Source organism: Phyllobates terribilis, unplaced genomic scaffold, assembly GCF_046119375.1.
Source record: "Phyllobates terribilis strain yellow unplaced genomic scaffold, ASM4611937v1 Scaffold_5__5_contigs__length_657084704, whole genome shotgun sequence".
NCBI classification, from domain to species: Eukaryota; Metazoa; Chordata; class Amphibia; order Anura; family Dendrobatidae; genus Phyllobates; species Phyllobates terribilis.
Window position 1 is genome coordinate 159,586,400 of NW_027362765.1, and position 23,563 is coordinate 159,609,962.

General features: G+C 43.8%; 1 protein-coding gene across 1 annotated transcript in view; it reads right to left on the reverse strand.

Annotated features, from left to right (window-relative positions):
• LOC141271501 (NXPE family member 1-like) overlaps window positions 1–23,397 on the reverse strand; it is a 234,785-nt gene extending 211,388 nt beyond the window's left edge. The window contains exons 1-2 of the mRNA XM_073681564.1: window positions 23,272–23,397; window positions 22,461–23,176 (exon numbers count right to left, since the gene is read on the reverse strand). Coding sequence (XP_073537665.1) covers window positions 22,461–23,176; window positions 23,272–23,397 — 842 coding nt within the window. The remainder of the gene's footprint in view (window positions 1–22,460; window positions 23,177–23,271) is intronic.
• Window positions 23,398–23,563: the final 166 nt, after the last annotated feature.

Genomic DNA, 23,563 nt, shown 5'->3' on the forward strand with positions numbered 1-23,563 from the left:
CTTCTCCTCATCCTCCACCACCATATCACCAGGGTGACCGTGGTCCGTGATGCAACACCCACCTAATTTTTGTAAAGGGTGTTTATGATGCCCGTAAAAAAATTTTTTTTATACAGTATGTTCATGTTTACTGTTACGCACACGCCCGGGCAGACTAGCGTGAGCGTGATTAGTGATCCCACTGTACCATGAACCGATGAGTGCCTGGAGGGGACTCAGTCTACTCCATGAACCAGGGAGGAACTGAGCAGAGGGACCAGGTGCTACTCCAGGTCAGACCCCGGTCACAGCTGTTGACCCACACCAGGGAATGCAGGAACAGGCAGGTTAAACTGGCATATTGACTGGTGGGTACTAGCAGGCACAGCTGGTAGGCAGATAGGTGGATATTGACAGGCAAAGCAGGTATGCAGACAGGTGGGCACTGGCAGGCACGGCTGGCATGCAGACTGTTGGGCACAGGCAGGCATGGCTGACATGCAGACAGGCGGGTACTGGCAAGTAGGAACTTAGTCAGGATAGGGACCAGTACAGACTAGGATACAGGAACAGAGCCGCAGATGCGGTAAACAAGCAGAGCAGAGCAAAACCCACAGATGCGGTGAACAAGCAAAGCAGAGCAAAACCCGCAGATGCGGTGAAGAAGCAAAGCAGAGCAAAACTGCAGATGCGGTGAACAAGCAAAGAAGAGCAAAACCCGCAGATGCGGTGAACAAGCAAAGCAGAACAAAACCGCAGATGCGGTGAACAAGCAAAGCAGAGCAAAACTGCAGATGCGTTGAACTAGCAAGGCAGAGCAAAACCCACAGATGCGGTGAACAAGCAAAGCAGAGCAAACCCGCAGATACGGTGAACTAGCAAGGCAGAGCAAAACCAGCAGATGCGGTGAACAAGCAAAGCAGAGAAAAAACGCAGGTGCGGTGAGCAAGCAGAGCAAAGCAAAACCCGCAGATGTGGTAGACAAGACAGGGCTCTGTTCACATGGAACAGACTGGAAAACACAAGAAGATGGCTGGAACACAGGAGTTAGATACTGAGGCAGGGAAACAGAACGAGCAGAACCAGATGCACACAAGGTACTGGCGATGAAATAGCGAGTGGACACAAAACTCACAAACAGAAGTACAGAGACAACAAGTTGGAATTAGGTGCAGTTTCAGATACTGTAGGAAAAAAGGGAAGATACAGACAGAGACAAACAAGTAAAGGACTAGGACACTGTTCAGACAGGATCTGAACCAGGAACAAGATACAGACACGAGCCTGGGAACTCAGCCCCCAGGGTGGCAGAAACTGACTAGAAGTCACAGGTACAGGTAACGGGCTTGAGTATACAGCCCCCAGGGTGGCAGAAACAGACTAGATACAGGACAGGACCTGGCAACTCAGTTGCAAGAAACACACAGATGGAAAGTGTTGCTCAGGCCCCTCCTACTGGGTGGAGGGGGTTTAATTATCCAGTGACTCACAGCAATAGGCTGGGGACGCATTAGGACTGCACACACTGTAGCTTTAAGAATCAGAAAGCAACAGCGCCGACGCCCTAAGCCAGCAGACAAGAGACATACAAACAGCAGGTACTGGGGCAAAATGTGCAGCCTGGCCAGAAAGGTAAGATTGCGGTCTTGCATGGTGGGAGATGGTAAGCCATGCAAGCATGCCGCCAGGGATGTTACATATACCCCACAGGGGTAAATGTTTGTTAGCCCATACACTTAGTGCATGGGAATTACAAGTATAGGCGGCCCGCTCCTTTCTAATGGAAACATTTTTTTATGAGACCCTCCTCCAGGTTTCTTCCAAGGGGCATTGAAGTGCCTCCAAATTTTTGGCAGCCCTTGCTTTCACTGAATAGGCCAACACTATGGGAGACTCTCTCCTTTATAATGGGAATTTGTCGTTACAGTGGCCCTGCTCTGTGTGTCTTTAAATTCTTAGTGGGGTTTTTCCTAAATATGTCAGCCCTTGGACTCACTCTATACCCTATAAATGTATAGCAGACCCTCTCCTTTCTAATGGGAACATGTCGTACCTTGTTACTGTGGCCCTGCTCCATGTGTCTTTAAATTCTTAGTGGTGTTTTTACTAAAATTGGTCAGCTGTTGGACTCATTGCATACCCTATAACTGTATAGCAGACCCTCTCCTTTCTAATGGAAACATGTCATACCTTGTTACTGTGGCCCTGATCTGTGTGTCTTTAAATTCTTAGTGGGGTTTTTCCTAAATTTGTCAGCCGTTGGACTCACTGCATATCCTATAACTGTATAGCAGACCCTCTCCTTTCTAATGGGAACATGTCGCACCTTGTTACTGTGGCCCTGCTCCATGTGTCTTTAAATTCTTATTGGTGTTTTTACTAAAATTGGTCAGCTGTTGGACTCACTGCATACCCGATAACTGTATAGCAGACCGTCTCCTTTCTAATGGGAACATGTCGTACCTTGTTACTGTGGCCCTGCTCTATGGGTCTTTAAATTCTTAGTGGGGTTTTTCCCAAATTTTGGCAGCCCTTGCAGTCACAGCATGGGCATTACCACTATAGGAGACCCGCTCCTTTGTAATGGGACCTTTTTTTTTACTTAGACCCTCCTCTATGTCTCTTCAAAGGGGTATTGGGTTGCGTCCAAATTTTTGGCAGCCATTGCAGTCACAGGATACGCAATAACAGTATAGGAGACCCACTTGTTAATAATGGGAACAACAAAGCATAGCCGGCTGATGTCTCTCTAACAATAGCTAGGGCCGACTGCTGGCCCTTTAAGAATAGTAAGGGCTGTCTGATGTCCCTATAAAAATAGGCTTTATGACTTTTAGAGTCCCTCCATTATAAATAAAACAGGATGTGTCTGATGATGAGTCACACACCACATTGTCAGATAAGGTTGTAAAATGTTAAAATGACATTTCCCGGTGAATGCATTTGTTTTAAAAAAAAAACGTAAAAAAACACAAAACAATAGGATCTTTCTTTAGTATAAAAAACAGCGTCACCATTTTAACAACAATGTAATCACATTGTTCAGCTCATGCACCTCCTCCTCCATCTCCGAAATGACCACATCAGTCAGAAGCTGAAAGCACTGCAGCACTGCCTTGGCCAAGCGGCAACAGGCTGTGCTGAAGATAACATGCTTAATGCTTAATTGACAAACCGCCCAGCGCTGCAGAGTTGCTGAAAGCTGTAACACAGCAGCCTGATCTGTGGCTCTCACCGATAAACATACAGCCAGGCATGGTCGTGTGTGACAATGGGCGGAACCTGGTGACGGAGAAATGATAGCCGCAGTAGATACGGTTTCCCTCTATGGCAGTCCTTTCACCGAGCTAAAGAATATGGCTGTGGTGAAATACAAGTCCCACTGAGAAGCTGTTTGAGATTGAAAAACATTGTGCCCACCAGAGGATTTGATTCTGAGGGCTAACCTTTCTCCCCCGCTAAAGAGCCCCATAGCAGCTGCAAAGTTATTGCTATCATGAACTCTCTTGAGGTAGAAGCCAAGGCACACCAGAAGATTCTCTGGTGGGACAGTCCAACCCTGCCAAGAAGCAGTCCTGGCTAAGAAAAGTGTGTGGAAAGGTTCTTGGACACTCTATGGCTGCTTTTTTACTGAAGAGGAAACACACGCAAGCACGGGGAGAACATACAAAGGCCTTGCAGATGTTGTCCTTGCTGAGATTTGAACCCAGGATCCCAGCGCTGCAAATCTTCACCGCTAACCACTGATCCAATGTGCTGCCGTTCACCCTCTAATATCTAACAGGCTGGAGAAACTTGCACCTACTGCCACTCTATCTTCAGCTCCTTTGTGAGAAAATGTATTTGGGCAGCCACTCAGTCTACCAAATAAAATTCCTGAGAAGGAAATTGGGAATGGCTTTGCTAATGGTACTGGGGGCAGTGCTAATACCATTGTGTCGTACCATTTTTTGCTGGAAATATTCCAGGCTGGTAGGAGGCAAGCAAATTCCCACAGAAAAGTAACAGCAGTAATGCTCAGGGACCCGTGCTTGTAGAAGACGGAGACAACGCCGTGAGAAATCGTGACGGCTGGGGACCGAGTATGGACACGAGGCATGAGGCATGTGGTTGTGAAAAGCTTCCGCCTCCACGAGCTTAAAAGGCCACATTTCAAGTGAAAGCAGCTTTACAGGACTTCCTGTGAAAAATGACACGTAGGGTAGATAGGCTTTCCCTCTATGCCAGTCCTTTCACCTAGCTAAATACAACTCAGCAAAAAAAGCTGTGGACTGGCTCCATACCATCCCTGGCCACGTTCACCTGTCCATGTGTTTGTAGTTATGCGGTCCTTCCCAGTAAGTGCACTGGGGAGGGCACGGGTAATGTTGTGGGACCCGTGCTTGTGGAAGGCGGAGTCGATACCGGGAAATATAGTGGCGGCTGGGGACCAAGTATGGACACCTGGCTGCCACCGGCAAGAGGTTGTGAAAAGCTTCTGCCTCCACGAGCATAAAAGGCCATATTTCAAGGGCAAAAAGCTGCCCAGAAATCTGGCAGTTTAGTGTTGCGGCCTGTGGGTGGGTGGCTGGCTGCATACTTGCACTTGCATTCCAAGTAACAGAAAACTAAGCAGATGGTGGCATCTATCATCATCATGGCCTCACCTCGGCACTATGAACTCTCCTGAAGGAGAAGCCAGGGCCCGCCGGAGGAGTCTCCGGTTCTCTGGTGGGCCCGTCCAACCCTGCCAAAAAGCAGCCCTGGCTAAGAAAATTGTGGGGGAAGGTTCCCGGACACTCTATGGCTGCTTTTTTAATGTGGATCGGCCATGCTTATGCATGTTATTTCTCAAAATGCATTACAGATTAGGCCATTGTCCAACTCTGTATTCAAGAAATTAAATGTGCAAAGAAAGATGTGTGTGTGTCAAAGCACCACCGACAAGGGCGAGTTGATGTTGGATGGGCTGCCATTGCTTCTGCAACAAGCTGCATTACAGGACTTCCTGTGAGAAATGACATGCAGGGTAGATAGGGTTTCCCTCTATGCCAGTCCTTTCACCGAGCTAAATACAACTGTCAGCAAAAAAAGTTGTGGACTGGCTCTGTACCGTCCCTGGCCACATTCACCTGTCCACGTGTTTGTGGTTAGGCGGTCCTTCCCAGTAAGTGCACTGGGGAGGGCACGGGTAATGTTGTGGGACCCGTGCTTGTGGAAGGCGGAGGCAATACCGGGAAATATAGTGGCGGCTGGGGACTGAGTACGGACACCCGGCTGCCGCAGGAATGAGGTTGTGAAAAGCTTCCGCCTCCACGAGCTTAAAAGGCCATATTTCAAGTGCAAAAAACTGTCAAAAATTTGGCAATGTAGTGTTGCAGCCTGTGGGTGGTGGCTGCCTGCATACTTGCGCTTGCATTCCAAGGAATTGGGTAGGGACAACTGAACGCTGCAGTGGGACAAGGACGTGGACGGTGATTGTTGCAAGTCTGCAACAACAGGTTCATAGCGGGAGGCATCTTCGCATGCGCCAAGGATCACTTATAATGGGCACACTTTTAGGCAGTGACCTGGGAGTCAGAGATGCTTCCAGAGGTCTTCCCCATACTATTCCCATGACTTTTCATCACTGTATGCATGTGTCTGATGATGTGTCACACACCACATGGCCAGATATGTTTGTAAAATGTTAAAATGAAATTTCCTGGTGAATGCATTTGTCTTGGTTGAAAGCAATGCAAAAGTGCAAAAACGCATCAAAACCCTACGTGTGAACATAGCCCAAGGTATGGAGGAGTATTTTTGTTTTTGGTTATTTAATTTGCTTTATATACATTGTACATGTCATGGAAAGGATGTTCCTTAACATATTTCCCAGGAAAATCCATTTTGTTTCCATTTTGGTATGTTTTATTGTGAGTCCATAAAAGTGGCGTAATACCTCTGACAACGTTGTTCCCCATGCTGTCCCCATGTCATTTGATCACTGTTCCCATCGATTTGGGAAATTTTTAGGCCCTCTGCAGACCGCCAGGGGTAGCCGCCTGAAAAATGCTCAAGTTTCCCATAGACTTACATTGGGCTCGTTGCTCGGGTCGAGAACCCGAGTATTCGAATTTGCTCGACCCGAGCAACGAGTACCCGAGCATTTTAGTGCTCGTTCATCACTACATGCCAATTATTGGCATGCATGTCTCCCACTGCAGAACCTCTGCTTCTCTACGTGCTCCAGTCAGGCTGAGTGTCAGCTGTAACGGAAGCGGACATGCATGCTGTGTTTGTTTCACTGAGCACACCACATGTTTCTCAATCCACCTTAACATGTCCCCCTGCACCTCACTCACAGTCCAGCAGTTTGTCTGTTTCACCTTGCTCCACCCTCTTTCAGCACTGCAGACAGCTCTCAGTCCTGCATTTGTGGTCACGTAAAAGATTATTTCCTCCCACACATGACAAACCTAAGAGGTGGACATCCACCATTTCCAATCTGTTGGCCACGGAAATGGTAGTGTCAGGCCCTAATTTTTTGAACTGTGAACACTCCTGTATGGCTGCTTTTTTACTGAGGAGGTAACCGGAGAACCTGGAGGAAACCCCCGCAAACACGGGGAGAACATAAAAACTACTTGCAGATGTTGTCCTCTATCATCAGAAATGAGTTAGCTCGTTGTCTAGGAGACCGACCACCACTGCTGTATATCTTGTGAACATTGTGTTGAAGCTTGCAAGGTGTCACGGGTTTACCATGACAGAGAGGAGCCAGAAGACCACAGCATCTGATTCCTCCCACTTCTGCAGTCATTAAAAAGAAACCTTTTGCCTTCATATTAATCGGTGCAGGGGATAATCTGCTTAGTTGTGAGCTCCTGGACGCTTAACGTGATTTAGGCTCTTGACAGATTTGTCCCGTGCATGTCCACTACTGTGATAACGCTGTACCCAAACACTTCAGACTGTCGCCTACCGTGAAAACCTTGAAAAGGAAGCTGAAGACCCACTTCTTGTGACAAGCGTACAATCTGCGGTAAGCCTCGCTCCAGCATACCGCTGCATGACTAGCTGTACCCTGACCTGCTGTATCCTCACCCATCCCTTGTAGATTGTTTATGCACCCTCGCGAGCAGGGTCCTCTCTCCTCTTGTACCAGTCTGTGACCCCTTTTGACATGTAAAGAGCCACGGAATAAATGTTGCTTTAATAGTAATAATAATTATAGTACTTGTACTCTTGGTCAATTGATGGCACTTTCCAGGTGTCTACCCCTAATTTAATGTGTTTTGGCAGCTTTTGGGCCAGTTTTAAGTTGTTGTTTATGCGTTTTTTTGGTCCCCCCATTGAATCCTATGCCATTTGGTAACGTTTAACGAACATTCGATGAATAAATTGGCGAATATTGCAAATTCGGCGATCGTAATCCGAATCGAATATTGAAATATTCGCTCATCTCTACTGGTGATCACTGTATTACCTGAACACTGACACTATATACAGAGCTCCTGTGTATAATGTCACTGGTGATCCCTGTATTACCTGTACACTATATGCAGAGCTCCTGTGTAAATGTCACTGGTGATCACTGTATTACCTGTACACTGACACTATACAATGTATACTATGTACATAGCTCCTGTGTATAATGGCACTTATGGTAATATTAGTATTGTGTTCTTTTATTAATGATCAGTATTGTAGTATTCGGTCACTGTGGTGGAAATATGTGGTCTGCTCATGGTGGGGAGGTATTTGTTCCTTGGATGTGGTATTATTCAGTCACTGTGGTGGTAATATGTGGTCTAGTCATTGTTACTTGTATGTGGTCTTATTTGGTCACTATGTGGTGGTAATATGTGATCTAGTCATAGTGTGGCAGTATTTGTTCCTTGCATGTTGTATTTTCCGGTCACTATGTGGTAGTATTATCTGGTCCGGCCATAGTGTAACGGTATTTGTCCCTTGTATGTGGTATTATTAATCATTTTAAAAAATGTAAGTGACACATTCCCTTAAAGATAAATAAAGAAAAATATACCTAAAAAGAGTATTGGATATTTTAAAAAATGTTTAATAGGTTAGAATAGAGTACCGCCCGGCCAGAAGAGTACACCTTGTTGTGGTGGCGGCTTAAAAAATCTGTTGGCCAAAACAAAAGCTAACGGCTATGTGTGTGATATGCTGTTAGATGGGAACTGTTAATGTGCGATTGGTGTGGACGTGGTGCAGAAGTAGAGTTTTGCCAAGAGTGGGAGGTAGAACTATGGAAGGTTCGAGGGGTGCAGGCAGAGCTTGGGTGGAGGCAGGGTGGAGCTTGGGCAGAGTCTCAAGGGGGCCCAAAAATGTTGTCAGTATTGTTCGATGAAATTCCTAGTGGCAGCCCTGCCTGATGGTGTGTGATAACCAGCAAAATCTGGTAGCAGCTCTGGGCCTAGCCAGACTGACACACATAACTTGCCTGGTAAATGTGCCTAATTTGTTCATGCAGGCCTTCCTCACAAATTACCCAGATATGTCACATCTGTTGGTGAAAGTGCGGGCAGTGTGAGCGCACTTTCAGCAGTCTCACCCTGTTGTTCTATCTTTCTGCTCACCACCTTATATACAATGTACCAACAAGGTAGAACTCCACCCGACATATGCTGGAGAGGCTGTGTGAGCAGCAGCCGGCAATAGAGGAACTCCAGCTGCAGCATGTGACGCGCCCCCTGGGTCTAGCGTGCACGTGTGGGGGATACCCGGAGCCGGGTCTCTGGGGGTTGTAGTCTCCGTGGCGGCGACCCGGTCCCGTGGCTCAGGGTGGTCAAACCAGTGGCGGTCTTGTATGGGTTTTAGGTTAATTGTCCGACTACGCCACCCGTGGAGTGCGGTCAGGGTGTACTGCCGCTGCGAGGCAGTCCGCTGAGGCTGGTGTGGTGTGCGCAGCAAAAGATGGGATAACTCCTCACGGGAAGAGTATGGCCTCAGGGCAGGGAATGTGGATGATGGGAGTGATGGTGCACGGGCGTCCCAGTACTAGTAGTGCTGTATGCGGTGAGAAAGCAGGAGCGACTCAGAGTCTTTGCAGTGCAGTTCAGGGTCTTTACTGATGATATTAAGGCAGACTCTCCCAAGAGTACTGGCTAGCATAAGGGGCCTGGTCAGTCTGTGAACAAACAGGAGTTCCCCTGGCCAGGTGGAGTTGTAGGGCTCCCCGTCTATCTGCACTCTTTCTGGCTAACTTGCTGTAAGAAAGTGGAAGTAGCCCACGTCCCTGAGTATACCGTGTGGTGCTCACCAGTATGGCTGGTGACTTGGGGCCTTCTGATAGCCTCCGCTCCTCGATGGCGGTGCTGGTCCCTTCCTTGTGACTGAGCCTCCGGGCTTCTATGGCCAGAGGACATGGAATCCCCTGCTGGCTGGTTTCTGCTGCTGGGTGAATATACGTCCCCACAGCCTGGGACTCCGGTGTCCGGTCGTAGTCTCTTCAGCCAGGACGAGCAATATCTGCTTCCAGTCCCTGTGTCTGGAACTGTCTCCAGGCTCTGTCTGTCTAACCCCGCCCCAGACCCAGTTTATATAGGGCAGATTCCTCCCCTCCCAGGTCTGGGCAGGAGGTGTTGCATGCTTAAGGGCTCCTGACCAGGAAACCTCCAACTTGCTCTCAGATGTAATATTTCTATTACTGTGGTAACCAGACCCCTGGGGTGCCACACATGCATGGGTGAGTCGCTCGGCTGAACAACCTCAGTCACTTCACCACCAATGAGTGGGCCTCTTGCGGGATGTGTGTGACATTTTTCGGTGCTTTGGATATTCAAGCAACATGGCCACTGGTATGGCTGCGACAATGCCACTTGTATGCCTGCTGGAAACAACCTCACAGGCAATGATGCTTGAGGTAGTCGCGCAAGAGGAAGAGGAGCAGGAGGAACAAGGACCATTTTCAACGTCATCAGGCCTGTCTTTCACATATGGCTCGGAAGGTGGGTTGTTGTACCAACAGCGGGAGGGTACACAAGTTTCAACCCAGGGGACAGTTTTGAAGGATGAGGAGGAGGAGGAACAACAGCCGTGTTCACAGCAGGTTGGCTCTCAATTCAGCTCACAGGCATTACTGGAGCATGGCTGGGGGGTTAGTGAGGACCCAGAAGATACATCTGTCACTGAGGACAGCTTGCCTTTGCCTCTGGGCAGCCTGGCACACATGAGCCAATATATGCTGCGCAATGAAAGCTGAGTTGCCCATATTGTCATCAATGCAGATTACTGGGTGGCCACCCAGCTCAATCCCCGGTACAAGGGCAACGTACCATCATTGTTTCCAAAACTGGAGCGGGATCAAAAAACGAGTCAATTCAAGAACGCTCTGGTATAGAAACTACTAATGGCTTTTCCACCTAACAGCAGCGACTCAGTGGAACATCAAGGCAGATGCGGAGGAGGAAATCACCCACATAGATGTTGCACCACCACCACCTCAAAAGGCATTGTTTGCATGGCCCCAATTTGGCAAAACTTTATGAGTATGCCACAACATCTGGCACCACCATGTGCTACTGCCCGTTTCAGCAAGGGGCAGAGTCGTGGAAGAGTACATGTCCACATACTAACTGAAGGGTCTGCAAGTGTCATGACAGAGCATGTTGCTAGCACCGCAGGTTGTGTCATCACAGACGGGCGCAACTGCCTGTCCACAGACAACTTGGGGAAGCTAACATTTATAAAAATGAAACAGGCATGGATCACACAGGACTTCTCCAATCCTTTGACTGACTAGACAATTATACCAGCCGCACCCAGCCATGGTTACTCTTTATTTTGCACTGATTTCATTTTGTTGCTTACCCAAGTTTAATAAAAAATAAATAAATAAATAAAACAGTGTTGGCCTCATCCCCCTTTTCCACATCTACCTCCATCCCCTCCTCCACTTGGACCTCTGCCTTGTGGGTCTATATTTTTATTTTTGGTTAATTTTTTTTTCTCTATTATTTTAAGTAAATTTACTTTAAAAAAAAGTGTTGGCCCCCTCCTCCCCTCCACCTACACCACCACATCCACCTCCACCCCTTCTCCATTTGGACCTCTGCCTCACGGTTTTTGTTTATTGGTTATTTTTTTTCTCTGATATTTTTACCGCTGATCAGAGTTGGCGTTTCACACAGATGACAGCATAGGAAACGCCGGATGTTCGGGCCCGGTTCGGGTTCAAGTTCGAGTACCATTCTGGTAGCTGAATCAAACTTTTTTTTATCGTTCGGCGGATTCCGACGGACTTGAACATATATACGGGTCCGCTTATCACTAGTTATAAAATATTGTTGTACATATAGAGTCCCTGCATCCCCTGAGTGATACAAAAACTTATATTAAATAGAGGAAGGACCCTACAGTAGAATATGGGAAAGTTTTATTGAATCTGATTTAGACTGATGTTAATATTGGGGTGTTAACTAATCAGAAAGCAAAGTTTATTAACATCCTTAGCTTCAAAATTGCAATATTTTACTATATACCAAAAGTGCATAAATGCAGTGAGGACCCCCCAGGAATGTCAAATATATAGGGCATTGATTTTTTTAACATCTAATATGTCAAGATATGTAGATACACAATTGTAGAGGTGTGTGCAATCAATTCCAGATTATTTCCATGATACTAAGCATATTCTTCCAATATTGTATAATAATCGTTGGTAGAACCTATATATCATGTGCACTTTAGACATGATGCCGCTATGTTTGATCTTGAAAAATTCTGCCTTTTTCCTAGAGATCAAATGCAACATATCGTGGAGTGAGTAATGTTTATTTTTAAGTCATAATGATTTTAAATATCAGGGTGAATTTTGTAATAAACAGTAGAAAACTACTAACCCCAAGTTATGCAAATGTATTTGTTGGTAAATGGGAGGAGGCATTTATTTTCCAAAAGAGTAAATTGCTTGCGAAACCTCATTCATTGGCAACAGTTTATTGATGTGATTTTTATTTGGAATAGTAATCAAACTGTAACATTGTAGCCGTGGGTGAGGTACTTGTCTTTCGCTCCCTGGCACATTAACCCCTCTCCGACCTTGTCAGTAATAGTACATAGTTGCGCCCTGGGCCTATAGGGCCAACTACGTACTATTACACGTGATACAATCGCGCCCGTGTGGCGCCCCTGCTGCGCATTGGTGCCACAGAACCTAGAAGGGTGCATAGATGGATTTCTCCACAAGAGGCCCTCACTACATGCAAACACCTCCACCTTCCATCAGAGGGAGCCCTGATAGGGATATATAAAGGGAAGGTGGAGCCAGGCAGCTCAGTCAGTGTGCAGTCTGCAGAGAGACAGGATGTAGCTGCACGCAGGCTGCTGTGTGAGGCAAGCTAGGCCTCCAGCAGCCCTAAAGCCTAGTGAGGGCCCCGAGTGGCCGAAGGCAAGTGGAACTAAGGGGGCAGAGGAGCATAGTAAGCTCACCCCGATTTCTATACCGGACACCGGGTCCGCGCCTACAAGGATCTTTATGACCCTTAGAAACAACCGGAATCCCTGGAGAACTACAAGTCCCAGGTTAACCAACCGCTGACCACAGCAACAGGGTTAGGTACCACTAAGGCTCCAGCGACCAGGAATAGTGGGAACCAGGAGAAAACCCTACCGCCAGGTCAGTAGGTACAAGAAGGAAGCAGTAAGCAAGCCAGGCCTAGCTCCAGGCAGGCCCGAAGCTTAGAGAGTAAAAGACACAGATCAGGAGGCCTTACACCCGCTCACTGGGGAGAGTCCAGAAATGTACCCTTCGCCCTGAGTGCCCTGGACCGTACCTGCATCACCATCAGAAAAGGTATTGAAGTTTGCCCCTGTGTGTGTGCCTGTACTTCCTCTGGGACCATCCTGCCGTCTCTCTCCTGCTTCCACCATCTTTCTACACCTCTACACTGCCCTGAGGCCTGCTCCACCTGTGGGGAGCCATTCCATCATAGCTGCCCCTAACATCAGCCTCAGTGGACTGTCGCAGAGCTGGTAACCTCTTACCAGAATCCACAGGTGGCGTCACGAATTATTCTTAAACCCCTATAAATATAATCATTCCCCATTTTGTTGACCGCCCTGGGCCACGGACCGGGCCAGCCACCGTGATTTCCCCCAAGCATCTGAAGGCCCGGCTGCCGAGTACCCCACGGCCCTGGGGGTTCGTCACCCGCACACAAGCGGTGAGGGGCGATCGCCGCCGGTGTCAGCTGATTGTCACAGCTGACATCCGGTGCTATGTGCCAGGAGCAGTCCCGCACCGCTGCTGGCACATTAACCCCTGCAATGCTGCGATCGAAGTCGATCGCAGCATTGTGGGGGCAAGGGCATGAAAGCGCAGACACTCACCTCCTCTGCCAGTGTCCCGCACTGTCCTGACAACATATGGTTCACCAGACAGCAGGAAGTTACTTTGGTCATGCGCAGCGCATGACCAAAGTAACTTCTCCCTGTGTGCAGCGCTGACAGGCTTCATAGCATAGTGAGCTGCTGCACCCAACGCAAACTCAAGTAGCGAGCACTTGCGCTCAAGACTAATGACAATTCAATATGATGACCTAATGTTATCAAATTCTGTGTCGTACCTCTGGGTTCACTATACCCCTTGATAAAATTCTTGAGGGGTCTGGTTTCCAAAGAGGAATCACTTCTGGGGATTTCCACTGTTTAGGTGCGTCAGGGGCTCTCCAAATGCAACATGGTGTCCGCTAATTATTCAAGCAAATTTTACATTCAAAAAGTCAAATGGCGCTCCTTCCCTTCCGAACCCTGCCGTGCGCCAAAACAGTGTTTTTCCCCCATATATGGGGTATCGGCTTACTCAGGAGAAATTGCACAATAAATTTCATGGTGCAATTTCTCCTGTTACCCTTATGAAAATGCAAAATTGGAGGTTGAAAAACATTTTTTGTTGGAAAAATGTGAAAATTGTATTTTTACGGTTCAATGTTCTAAACTTCTGCAAAGTACCTGGGGGTTCAAGGTGCTCACCACACATCTAGATAAGTTCCCTGAGGGGTCTAGTGTCCAAAATGGTGTCACTTGTGGGGGGTTTCCAATGTTTAGGCACATCAGGGGCTCTCCAAACACAACTAGGCATTTGCTAATTATTCAAGCAAATTTTACATTCAAAAAGTCAAATGGCGCTCCTTCCCTTCCGAACCCTGTCGTGCGCCCAAACAGTGGTTTTCTCCCACATATGGGGTATCGGCTTACTCAGGATAAATTGCACAACAAATGTTATGTCGCAATTTCTCCTGTTACCCTTATGAAAATGCAAAATTGGGGGCTGAAAAACATTTTTGTGGGAAAAATGTGAAAATTTTATTTTTACGGCTCAATGTTATAAACTTCTGTGAAGCACCTGGGGGTTCAGGGTGCTCACCACACATCTACATAAGTTCCCTGAGGGGTTTAGTTTCCAAACTGATGTCACTTGTAGGGGGTTTCTACTGTTTAGGTACATCATGGGATCCCCAAACGCAACATGGCGTCTGCTAATTATTTAAGCAAATTTTACATTCAAAAAGCCAAATGGCGCTCCTTCCCTTCCGAACTCTGTCGTGTGCCCAAACAGTATTTTTCCCCCACATATGGGGTATCAGTGTGCTCAGGAGGAATTGCAAAACAAATTTTTGGGTCCATTTTTTAATGATACCCTTTTGAAAATAAAAAAAAATTGGGATCTAAACTAATATTTTTTTGAAAAAAAATAAATGTTCATTTTTTTCTTCCACATTCCAAAAATTCCTGTGAAGCACCTGAAGGGTTAATAAACTTTTTGAATGTGATTTTGAGCACCTTGAGGGGTGAAGTTTTTAGAATGGTGTCACTTTTTGGTATTTTCTGTCATAAAGGCCCCTCAAAGTCACTTCAAATGTGATGTGGTCCTTAAAAAAATGGTTTTGTAAATTTTGTTGTAAAAATGAGAAATCGCTGGTCAACTTTTAACCCTTATAATTCCCTAACAAAAAAAAAATTTTGGTTCCAAATTTGTGCTGATGTAAAGTAGACATGGGGAAATGTTATTTATTAACTATTTTGTGTGACATATCTCTCTGATTTAAGGGCATGAAAATTCAAAGTTTGAAAATTGCGAAAATTGCCATTTTTTTTACAAATAAACGCAAGTGATGTCAAAGAAATGTTACCACTATCATGAAGTACAATATGTCACGAAAAAACAATCTCAGAATCAGGGGGATCCGTTGAAGGGTTCCAGAGCTATTACCTTATAAACTGACAGTGATTAGAATTGTAAAAATTGGCCTGGTCATTAACAAGCAAACCACCTTGGGGGGTAAAGGGGTTAAATGAAGGTGGGGGTCCTGGCTGGGTGTGTGGACTTGTGCTGTGAGGACGCTATATCCGTGCAGTCTGTATGTACTGGATGACGTTGGTTTAACAGGACCAGATGTTAGTTTAATGAGGTAGACTCCGAATCAAAAATAAACTTTTTACTCAATTATAACTGGGAAGAAATTATATACAGGAGAGAGCGGGCACAGATCTTGATGAACGTTTCTTTCAACACACGGAACATTTTCCACACACAGATTCCTTCCTCTTTTCTCAATTGCGCTCTATGTTCACCTTTCCTCTTTACTTCTCCACAGCCCAGCTCAGTACTACAGTCCTGTTTGTAAGAGTCCTATACTCAACCCATAGCTCCATGTCCTTTTCCCCTTAGGGGAGCTACTTTGCCACTATGGCCTTTACTTCTCTTTGATGCTCTGGAATTCCTGCACGGGTCACTCCCTTCATCTCACATACTCTGTCCCATCTGGGCCTGTTACCTCTTGTTGTAATAAACTCTGGGCCACATTGCTCGGCTCCCAGGACCCGTCTCCGATTGGTCACTCCCTACTTTCGGTCACTTCTCTCTCTTCCATTGGATCCGTCCTCTCAGTTTCATTTTAGGGACACCCATGTCAGCTCTGCTGAGCAATCAGACCACAGGTCTGCACTAGCTGCAAGCCAGGCCATGGCTAACTCCTGATAGGAAACTCTCTCCCTGTCCCTTCACTTTATCCCCTCCCAGTTTGAGCTAGTCCCAAACATTAACTCTAACTGTGCCTGTTAACTACCTGCTGCCGGGCAGAATACAGCTTCATCACTAACAATACAGATTATTACATATACAAACATCATAACACATTGCAACAATAAACGTCTTCAAGGAGAAACAAGGGAGCATTTCCATCTTTTTACAAAACATCACTATCACAGCTTTTGTTAGAATTAAAGCAAATCTGACAGTAGTTTTTTATGTAATCTGAGAGCAGGATGATGTAGGGGCTTAGAGCCTGATTCTAACAATTTGTTACTTGCATAGAGAATTGTGACATGCAATTGGTTATTCATAGCTCCATTTCGGATAGCGTGTGAAGATGTGACCGGCCGACTTAGATATTATTGGTACAATTATATTGATTTCTTTATCTAAATGGTACTGCCATTGTTATCTAGTTGATGACTATGCATGAATACAGTTTATGTATTTTTGACTTATACATAGTTAGGTCCTGATATATTTGGACAGTGACACAAGTTTTAGCATTTTAGCTGTTTACCAAAACATTTTCAAGATACAGTTATATAATCAATATGGGCTTAAAGTGCAGACTTTCTTAATTTAAGTAAGGATTTAGGAATTACATCTCTTTAATATGTAGCAGCCTCTTTTTAAAGGGACCAAAGGTAATTGGACAATTATATAAAAAGCTCTTTAATGGGTTGTATGGGCTATTCCCTCATTAATTCACCATCAATTAAGCATGTAAAAGGTCTGGAGTTGATTACAGGTGTAGCATTTGCAGGTGGATTATCGCAGAATCCTTTCCTCGGTGAAAAAAAACACCTTCACAACATCCACCCAAGTGAAGAGCACTCTCCAGGAAGTAGGTGTTTCAGTAATTAAGGCTATGTGCCCACGATGCAGAAATGCTGCATATTTTTTACGCTTCTCCCTGGCAGGAAAAACGCATGCGGTTTTTACATGCGGTTTTCCCGCCAGGTAGAAGCGTTTGTCAAGCGTCTTTGCAAGCATTTCTGCATACAGGTTATCAAGAGCTTTTCCAAGCGATTTTAGCATCACTTGGAAAAGTGCTTGACAACTTGTTCACACTATATAAATCCATGCAACCGGCATGGATTTATAGTAGTGTGACCAAGTTAGTTTAAAAAAAGAATAAGAAAGGTGAAAAATAAAAAAAATAAAGTTTATACTCACCTTCCGTTGTTCTCCCGGTGTTCTCTCTGCCGCGTCCGGTGTGTTGGGCGGCTCGCGCTGTTGTGAAGGACCTGCGGTGACGTCATTGAGCCATGTGATGGGTCACATGACTCAGTGACGTCATGGCAGGTCCTTCACAACAACGTGAACATTGCAAGACACTGGACGGAGCAGACAAAACACCCAGAGGACATCGGAAGGTGAGTATAAACTTTATTTTTTATTTTAAATTATTTTTTTTACAGTTTCTATAGTACCCAGCTCTGGATGAGAGTCCCCTCTCCTCCAGACTTGGGTACCATCCGCACATTGAAACGCATATAATCCGTGAGTACAAATGTACTGACACGGATTATATGCGTCTCAATGCAAGTCAATGGCGGCGATTTCGCTGCGTGTCCGCAAAATTAATGGACATGCTGCGGATTTTTGAGCTCAGCATAAACGCTGCGGAAAAAAATGCAGCAAATTCCGCAGCATAAACGCTTGAAAAACGCATCGTGGGCACACAGCCTTAGGCTATGTGCCCACGTTGCAGAAATGAGGCAGAAAATTTCTGCTTCATTTCTGCAAGTAAAAACGCATGCGGAATTCCGCACGCATTTATCGCGCGATTTCCACATGCGGAATTGCCTTGTGTTTTTTAATGCATTGCAAAAGGCAATTCCGCTTGCGGAAATGCAAAATTAATGGACATGCTGCGGATTTTTGAACGCAGCATAAACGCTGCGGAAAAATCCGCAGCGTGGGCACAGAACTTGCGGAATCCCCTTGGGGACCATGGGGTGCGGATTACCTAGCGTTTAACAAGCGTTTACGCTGCAGAAATTCCGCAGCATAAACACTTGAAAAACGCTACGTGGGCACACAGCCTAAGTCTATCATAAAGAGAAGACTTCATGAGAGCAAATACAGAGGGTTCACAACAAGGTGCAAACTATTAATCAGCCTTAAAAATGGAAAGGCCAGATTAGACTATGTCAAAAAACATCGAGAAAAGCCAGACTAGTTTTGGATAAGCATTTTTTTGACAGATGAAACTAAGATCAACCTGAACTAGAATGATGGGCAGGAGAAACCATGGGAAACGCTTAGAACGGCTCATGATTCAAAGCACACCACATCTTCGATAAAACATAGTGGAGACAGTGTGATGACATGGACATGTATGGATTCTAATGGCACTGGGTCACTAATGTTTATTGATGATATGACTGATGACAGAAGCAGCTGGATTTATTGTGAAGTGTACAGGGCTATGCTTTCTGCTCGGATTCAACCAAATTCAGCAAGGTTGATTAGACAGCGTTTCACAGCGCTGGACTATGATTCAAAACATACTGTGAAAGCAGCCAAGGAGTTTTTTAAGGCAAATAAGTTGAATATTCTGCAATGGCAGCGTCAATCACCAGAACTCAACCCCAGAAAGTATGCATTTCCCATGCCTAGCCCCTTAACGACCTGTGACATATCTATACGTCATGTTCAGATAGGGGTTCCCGATCTTTAACGTATAGTTATGTCATGGCGATCAAATGGGCATGGGAACGGTGCCCACGTGATCGCCACCAGGAGTCCAGTTAATATGATAGCCGATTTCCTGATCTCACAATCAGGAATGGTGCCCGCACTGCCCCTGGCTGTTTAACCCTCTAAATGCCGCAATTGATATCGGTTGCAAGATTTAGGAAGATAGGAGAGTGAGGGGGCTCCTTCTCTCATACGAACAGAGCCCATGTGACGTAATCGTGAGGACCCTATTGTTGTCATGGCAACCTGAGGTCGTCATGATGACCTCAGGGTCTGCCAGCTATGGGAGCCAGTTTAGAGCATGCCAAAAGCATGGTCTAAAAAGCGATCTGTCAGTGCATCATTGACAGGTAAAATGCAGTGCAATGCATTATACCAGTGATCAGGGTAATAAAAGTTAGACGGACTAAGCAAAAAAAGTTAAAACAATTGTAAAAATATTTAAAAATAGCAAAAATAAACCCCAAAAAATTCACATACTTGGTATTGCTGCGTCTGGAACGACCCACCCTATAAAACTATCATACTAGTTAACTCCTTAAGTTAACATAAAAAATTAAATAAAAAACATGATAAAAAAACTATGCTTTTTCATAATACTGCCCAACAAATAGTTAAACAAAATGTGATCAATGAAAGGAAATGGTATAGCTGAAAATGTCATCTTCTCCTGAGGCCACCATACCAAACCACCATACAGCTCCATCAGCAGAGAAATAAAAAAGCTATAGTTCTCAGAATATTATCCTTATAAAAATGAAAAACGTGTGGTTAAAGCAATATTTTATTGGTAAAAATGTAATTATTCTTTTTTCATCACCCAATGGTAGAAATTTCTGTGACACACTGATCACTGTGCCCTTAGATGAATTCATTGAGAAGTGTAGTTTGTAAAATGAGGTCACTTATGGAGGGATTCTGCAGTTCTGGTACCTCAGGAGCTCTGCCAATGTGACATGGCACTCTCAAACCATTCCTGCAAAATCTGAACTCCATTATGGCGCTCCTTCCCTTCTGAGCTTTGCATTGTGCCTCAAAAGTAGTTTTTGAGCAGATATGAAGTATTGTCGTACTCAGGAGAAATTGCGTATCAAATTGTATGGTCAATTTTCTGCTGTTATTCCTTTTGAAAATTAAAAACTTGGGACCAAATCAACATTTTAGTGGAAAAATTGATAATTTTCCATTGACTCGACCCAATGTTATTCAATTCTGTGCATTTCCTGAGGGTTAAAAATGCTCACTACACCCCTAGATGAATTCCTCAAGAAGTGTAGTCTCCAAAATGGGGTCACTTGTAGGGGCTCTTCAAATGTGACATATCATCAGCAATTTATCTATTCCAGCCAAAATTGTGCTACAGAATTCAATTGGAGCTCTTTCTCTTCCGAGCCTTGTCATGCACAGAAACAGTAGTTTTCCACCACATATGGTGTATCAGCATACTCTGGAGAAATCTCACAATAGATTTAGTTGTCCATTTTCTCCTGTTGCAGCAACAATTTTGCATGAAAAAAATTTGTTTTCATTTTCACGGATTAATATTATAAAATTCTGTGAAGCACCTATGGATTCAAGGTACTCATCACACCTCTAGATAAGTTTCTTGAGGAATGTAGTTTCCAAAATGGAGTCACGTGTGGGGGGTTTCCACTGTTTAGGCATATCAGGGGCTCTACAAATGCGACATGGCATCCGCTATCTATTCCAGCTAATTTTGCGCTCCAAAAGCCAAATGGCGTTTCTTCCCTTCTGAACTGTGCTGTGCGCTCAAACAGTAGTTTTATGCCACATATGGGGTATCGGCGTACTCAAGAGAAATTGTGCAACAAATTGAATTGTCCATTTTCTCCTATTACCCTTTTGAAATTGCTAAATTTGGGGCTAAAACTACAGTATATTTTTGTGGGAAAAAGTAACATTTTTATTTTTTCCTTGCACGTGCTTCCAATTGCTTTAATTCCGATGAAGCCCCTTATAAACTTTAGGAATGTGGTTTTTATTACTTTAAGGGATGTAGTTTTTAAAATGGTGTCACTTTTTGGTATTTTCTGTCAAATAGTCCCTTCAGAGTCACTTTGAATGGGATATAGTCCCTAAAAAAACTTATTTATAAATTTTGTTGTAAAAATGAAAAATTGCTAATAAACTTTTAACCCTTTTAACTTCTTAACAAAAAAAATATGTTTAAAAAATGATGCTGATGTGAAGTAGACACGTGTTAAATATTATTGCTACATTGTTATGGATACAATTATATGTATATGGGAGGAGGGAGGAGTTAGGGGCAGAACTTCTCCCTCCTTCCTCTCCTCCTATCTACATACAATCTCATTAGTAGCAGCTACCATCTTCTATATCAGTAATAGGAAAGTCTGTCTTGATGGAATACAGATTTTACCTTAGAAATGGGTAGCGTTTCTCCTTATGGAGAGTGACACACCAGCTCTGGCACGTCAAGGTAAGGAGGCTATTGGCTTTTATCCTAAGTCATATTGCACGACTCGTTAAAGGGTTGATTGTGACTTGTAGGATTGCTGCTTCCAATAGGTGGCGCTATAGAGTACAAGTCCTCTTTTTCTCTGAAGAGGCAATTTGCACCTTAGAAATGAGAATTTTGATAATGACTGATCAATTTTGGCAGAGAAAGAAGCAGATTTCTCTAATAAAATATATTACAAAGTTGCTTATTTTCATGTGTGCCATTGATTTTTGTAAATAAAAATTAAAACAATGGCTACACTTTAAGACAAAACTTAAGACAGAAAGACGCACAAACAAGCAACAACTGAAGTCAGCTGCAATAAAAGGAGTAAAGACAGCATTTGAAGACGTCCATGGGATTGCCAGGCTTCAGGCAGTCATTGTCTGCAAAGAATTCTCTACAAAGTATTAAAAATGAACATTTTATTTATGGTAAAGTTAATTTGTCCAGTTACTTTTGTACCCTTGAAATGAGGAGGCTTTGTACAAAAATGCTTGCAATTCCTAAATGTGTCACAGGATATTTTTTGTTGAACCATTTTAATTAAACCTGAAAGTCTACACTTCAATTGCATCTCAGTTGCTTCATTTTAAACAAAAAATAGTGGCATGCAGAGCTGAAATCATGAAGATTCAGTCATTGTCCAAATATTTTAATATTTCTGGTTCTCACTGTATATCTCTGGTTGATTGGGATTTGCTATTCTGCTACAGGTTGACTAACATAATGTGTGATACAACGAAAAATCAGAGTGAATTAAAAAGTAACTTTTAATAAATCGTTTTAAAACGATCCTTAAAGTGCCAAGTGCTAATATTATTAAATACGATTATAATGATGCTGGTCACCAATATGAACAATTAGATCAAGATTTTAAGGGGTTAAATAATATATCCACTATCTAAAAATTAGACTCTGGATACCAATAAAAAATAACCAACACTTATTTCACCAAGACCCATCTATACATTGTAAAAAGAGTTGGGATTCTATCTTGATCTAATTGTTCATTTGGTGACCAGCATCATCATAATTGTATTTAATAATAATAGCACTTGGCACTTGAAGAATTTGGGTTTTAAAACTATCTATTAAAAGTTACTTTTTAATTCATTCAGATTTTTTGCTGTTTCCTATTGTCATAATAAATCAGATTTCATTTTTTTGCCTTTGGCTTTTATCTTGACTAATATATTGATAATAGCCTCATTTGTGGAAGCTTTTATTGCCTAATATTCATTTAAGTTGACTTAAAATGATAATTACCTTGCAAAAATATTCTTCTGAATTTGAGTAAGATAACTCACAGGTGTGTTACTACTCTTCAATGATATGAAGGCCTCGCAGGGCACATGAGATGGTCTGACGCAGTTGAAGACCTCTCCATATTTCTTATCTTCATACTTACATAATTCTTCTTGTGAGTTCAAATAAAACCCACATTGTGTATGAACCTCTTTTGTGTTGTTGAGGAACGTTCCCACAAATGTAATATATCCATAGTCAATATTTCTCACTTTCCACAAGATGGACACTGCTTCACTTGGAAGTAACAAAATTATGGATATTTTCACCAGACCTTCCCAGAACAAAGTGAAATGGACATTATAGGTCCCATTATTAAAATCTTTAACTCTTCCAGATGCCCCAGCTCCAAGTTCTGGAGAAAAGATACGGGCTCGTAAAAAATCACCTCCATATGTCTTCTTTTTACCCAAAAAATTAAACATTTCAATTTGTACAATTAAAGTGTCTCTCACACAGTATGTTGATTTATGGTTTATGATGGTTGCTCTGCTCTTTGTGCCACTGGTGACCACATTTACATCTGTGAAGTTTACTTGTGGAATTTCCTGATTTATGGCATCAAAGAAGCGGTTGACTTTCTCATTTATGCCATTGGTTTCAGTTTGAGTGAAATTTTTGCATTGTGTTGAAAATGCAAATTGTTGGCTTTGGGAAATCCAATGTGTTGCAGAAAGCTGAAAAGTGATTTTGTTTTTTAATTATTGTTATTATATAAATATAATGTAAATAATTTAGTAGGCAGTGTCATGTTAATTAATAAAGAACATACCTGAAATGACTGCAGATGATGCATAAAGCTAAGAACCAGAATACAAACAAATGTCATACAAATAATGACCAGAAATTGCTTTTCAACTAGTTTGGACATGCTGCTGGACCTGAAGAAGAAATACATGGTATTAGTAATCTTGTAAATCTTATAAAATTGTAAAGTTGTAAGTTTATGAAAATGTTGTTTATTTAAGTAGCCTAGTCTAATTAGCATGTATTAAGGTTACTAATCACATTGAAGAACACTTAAGTCCATCTCTCCTGCCTGGAATGCTATTTTGGTCATAAAT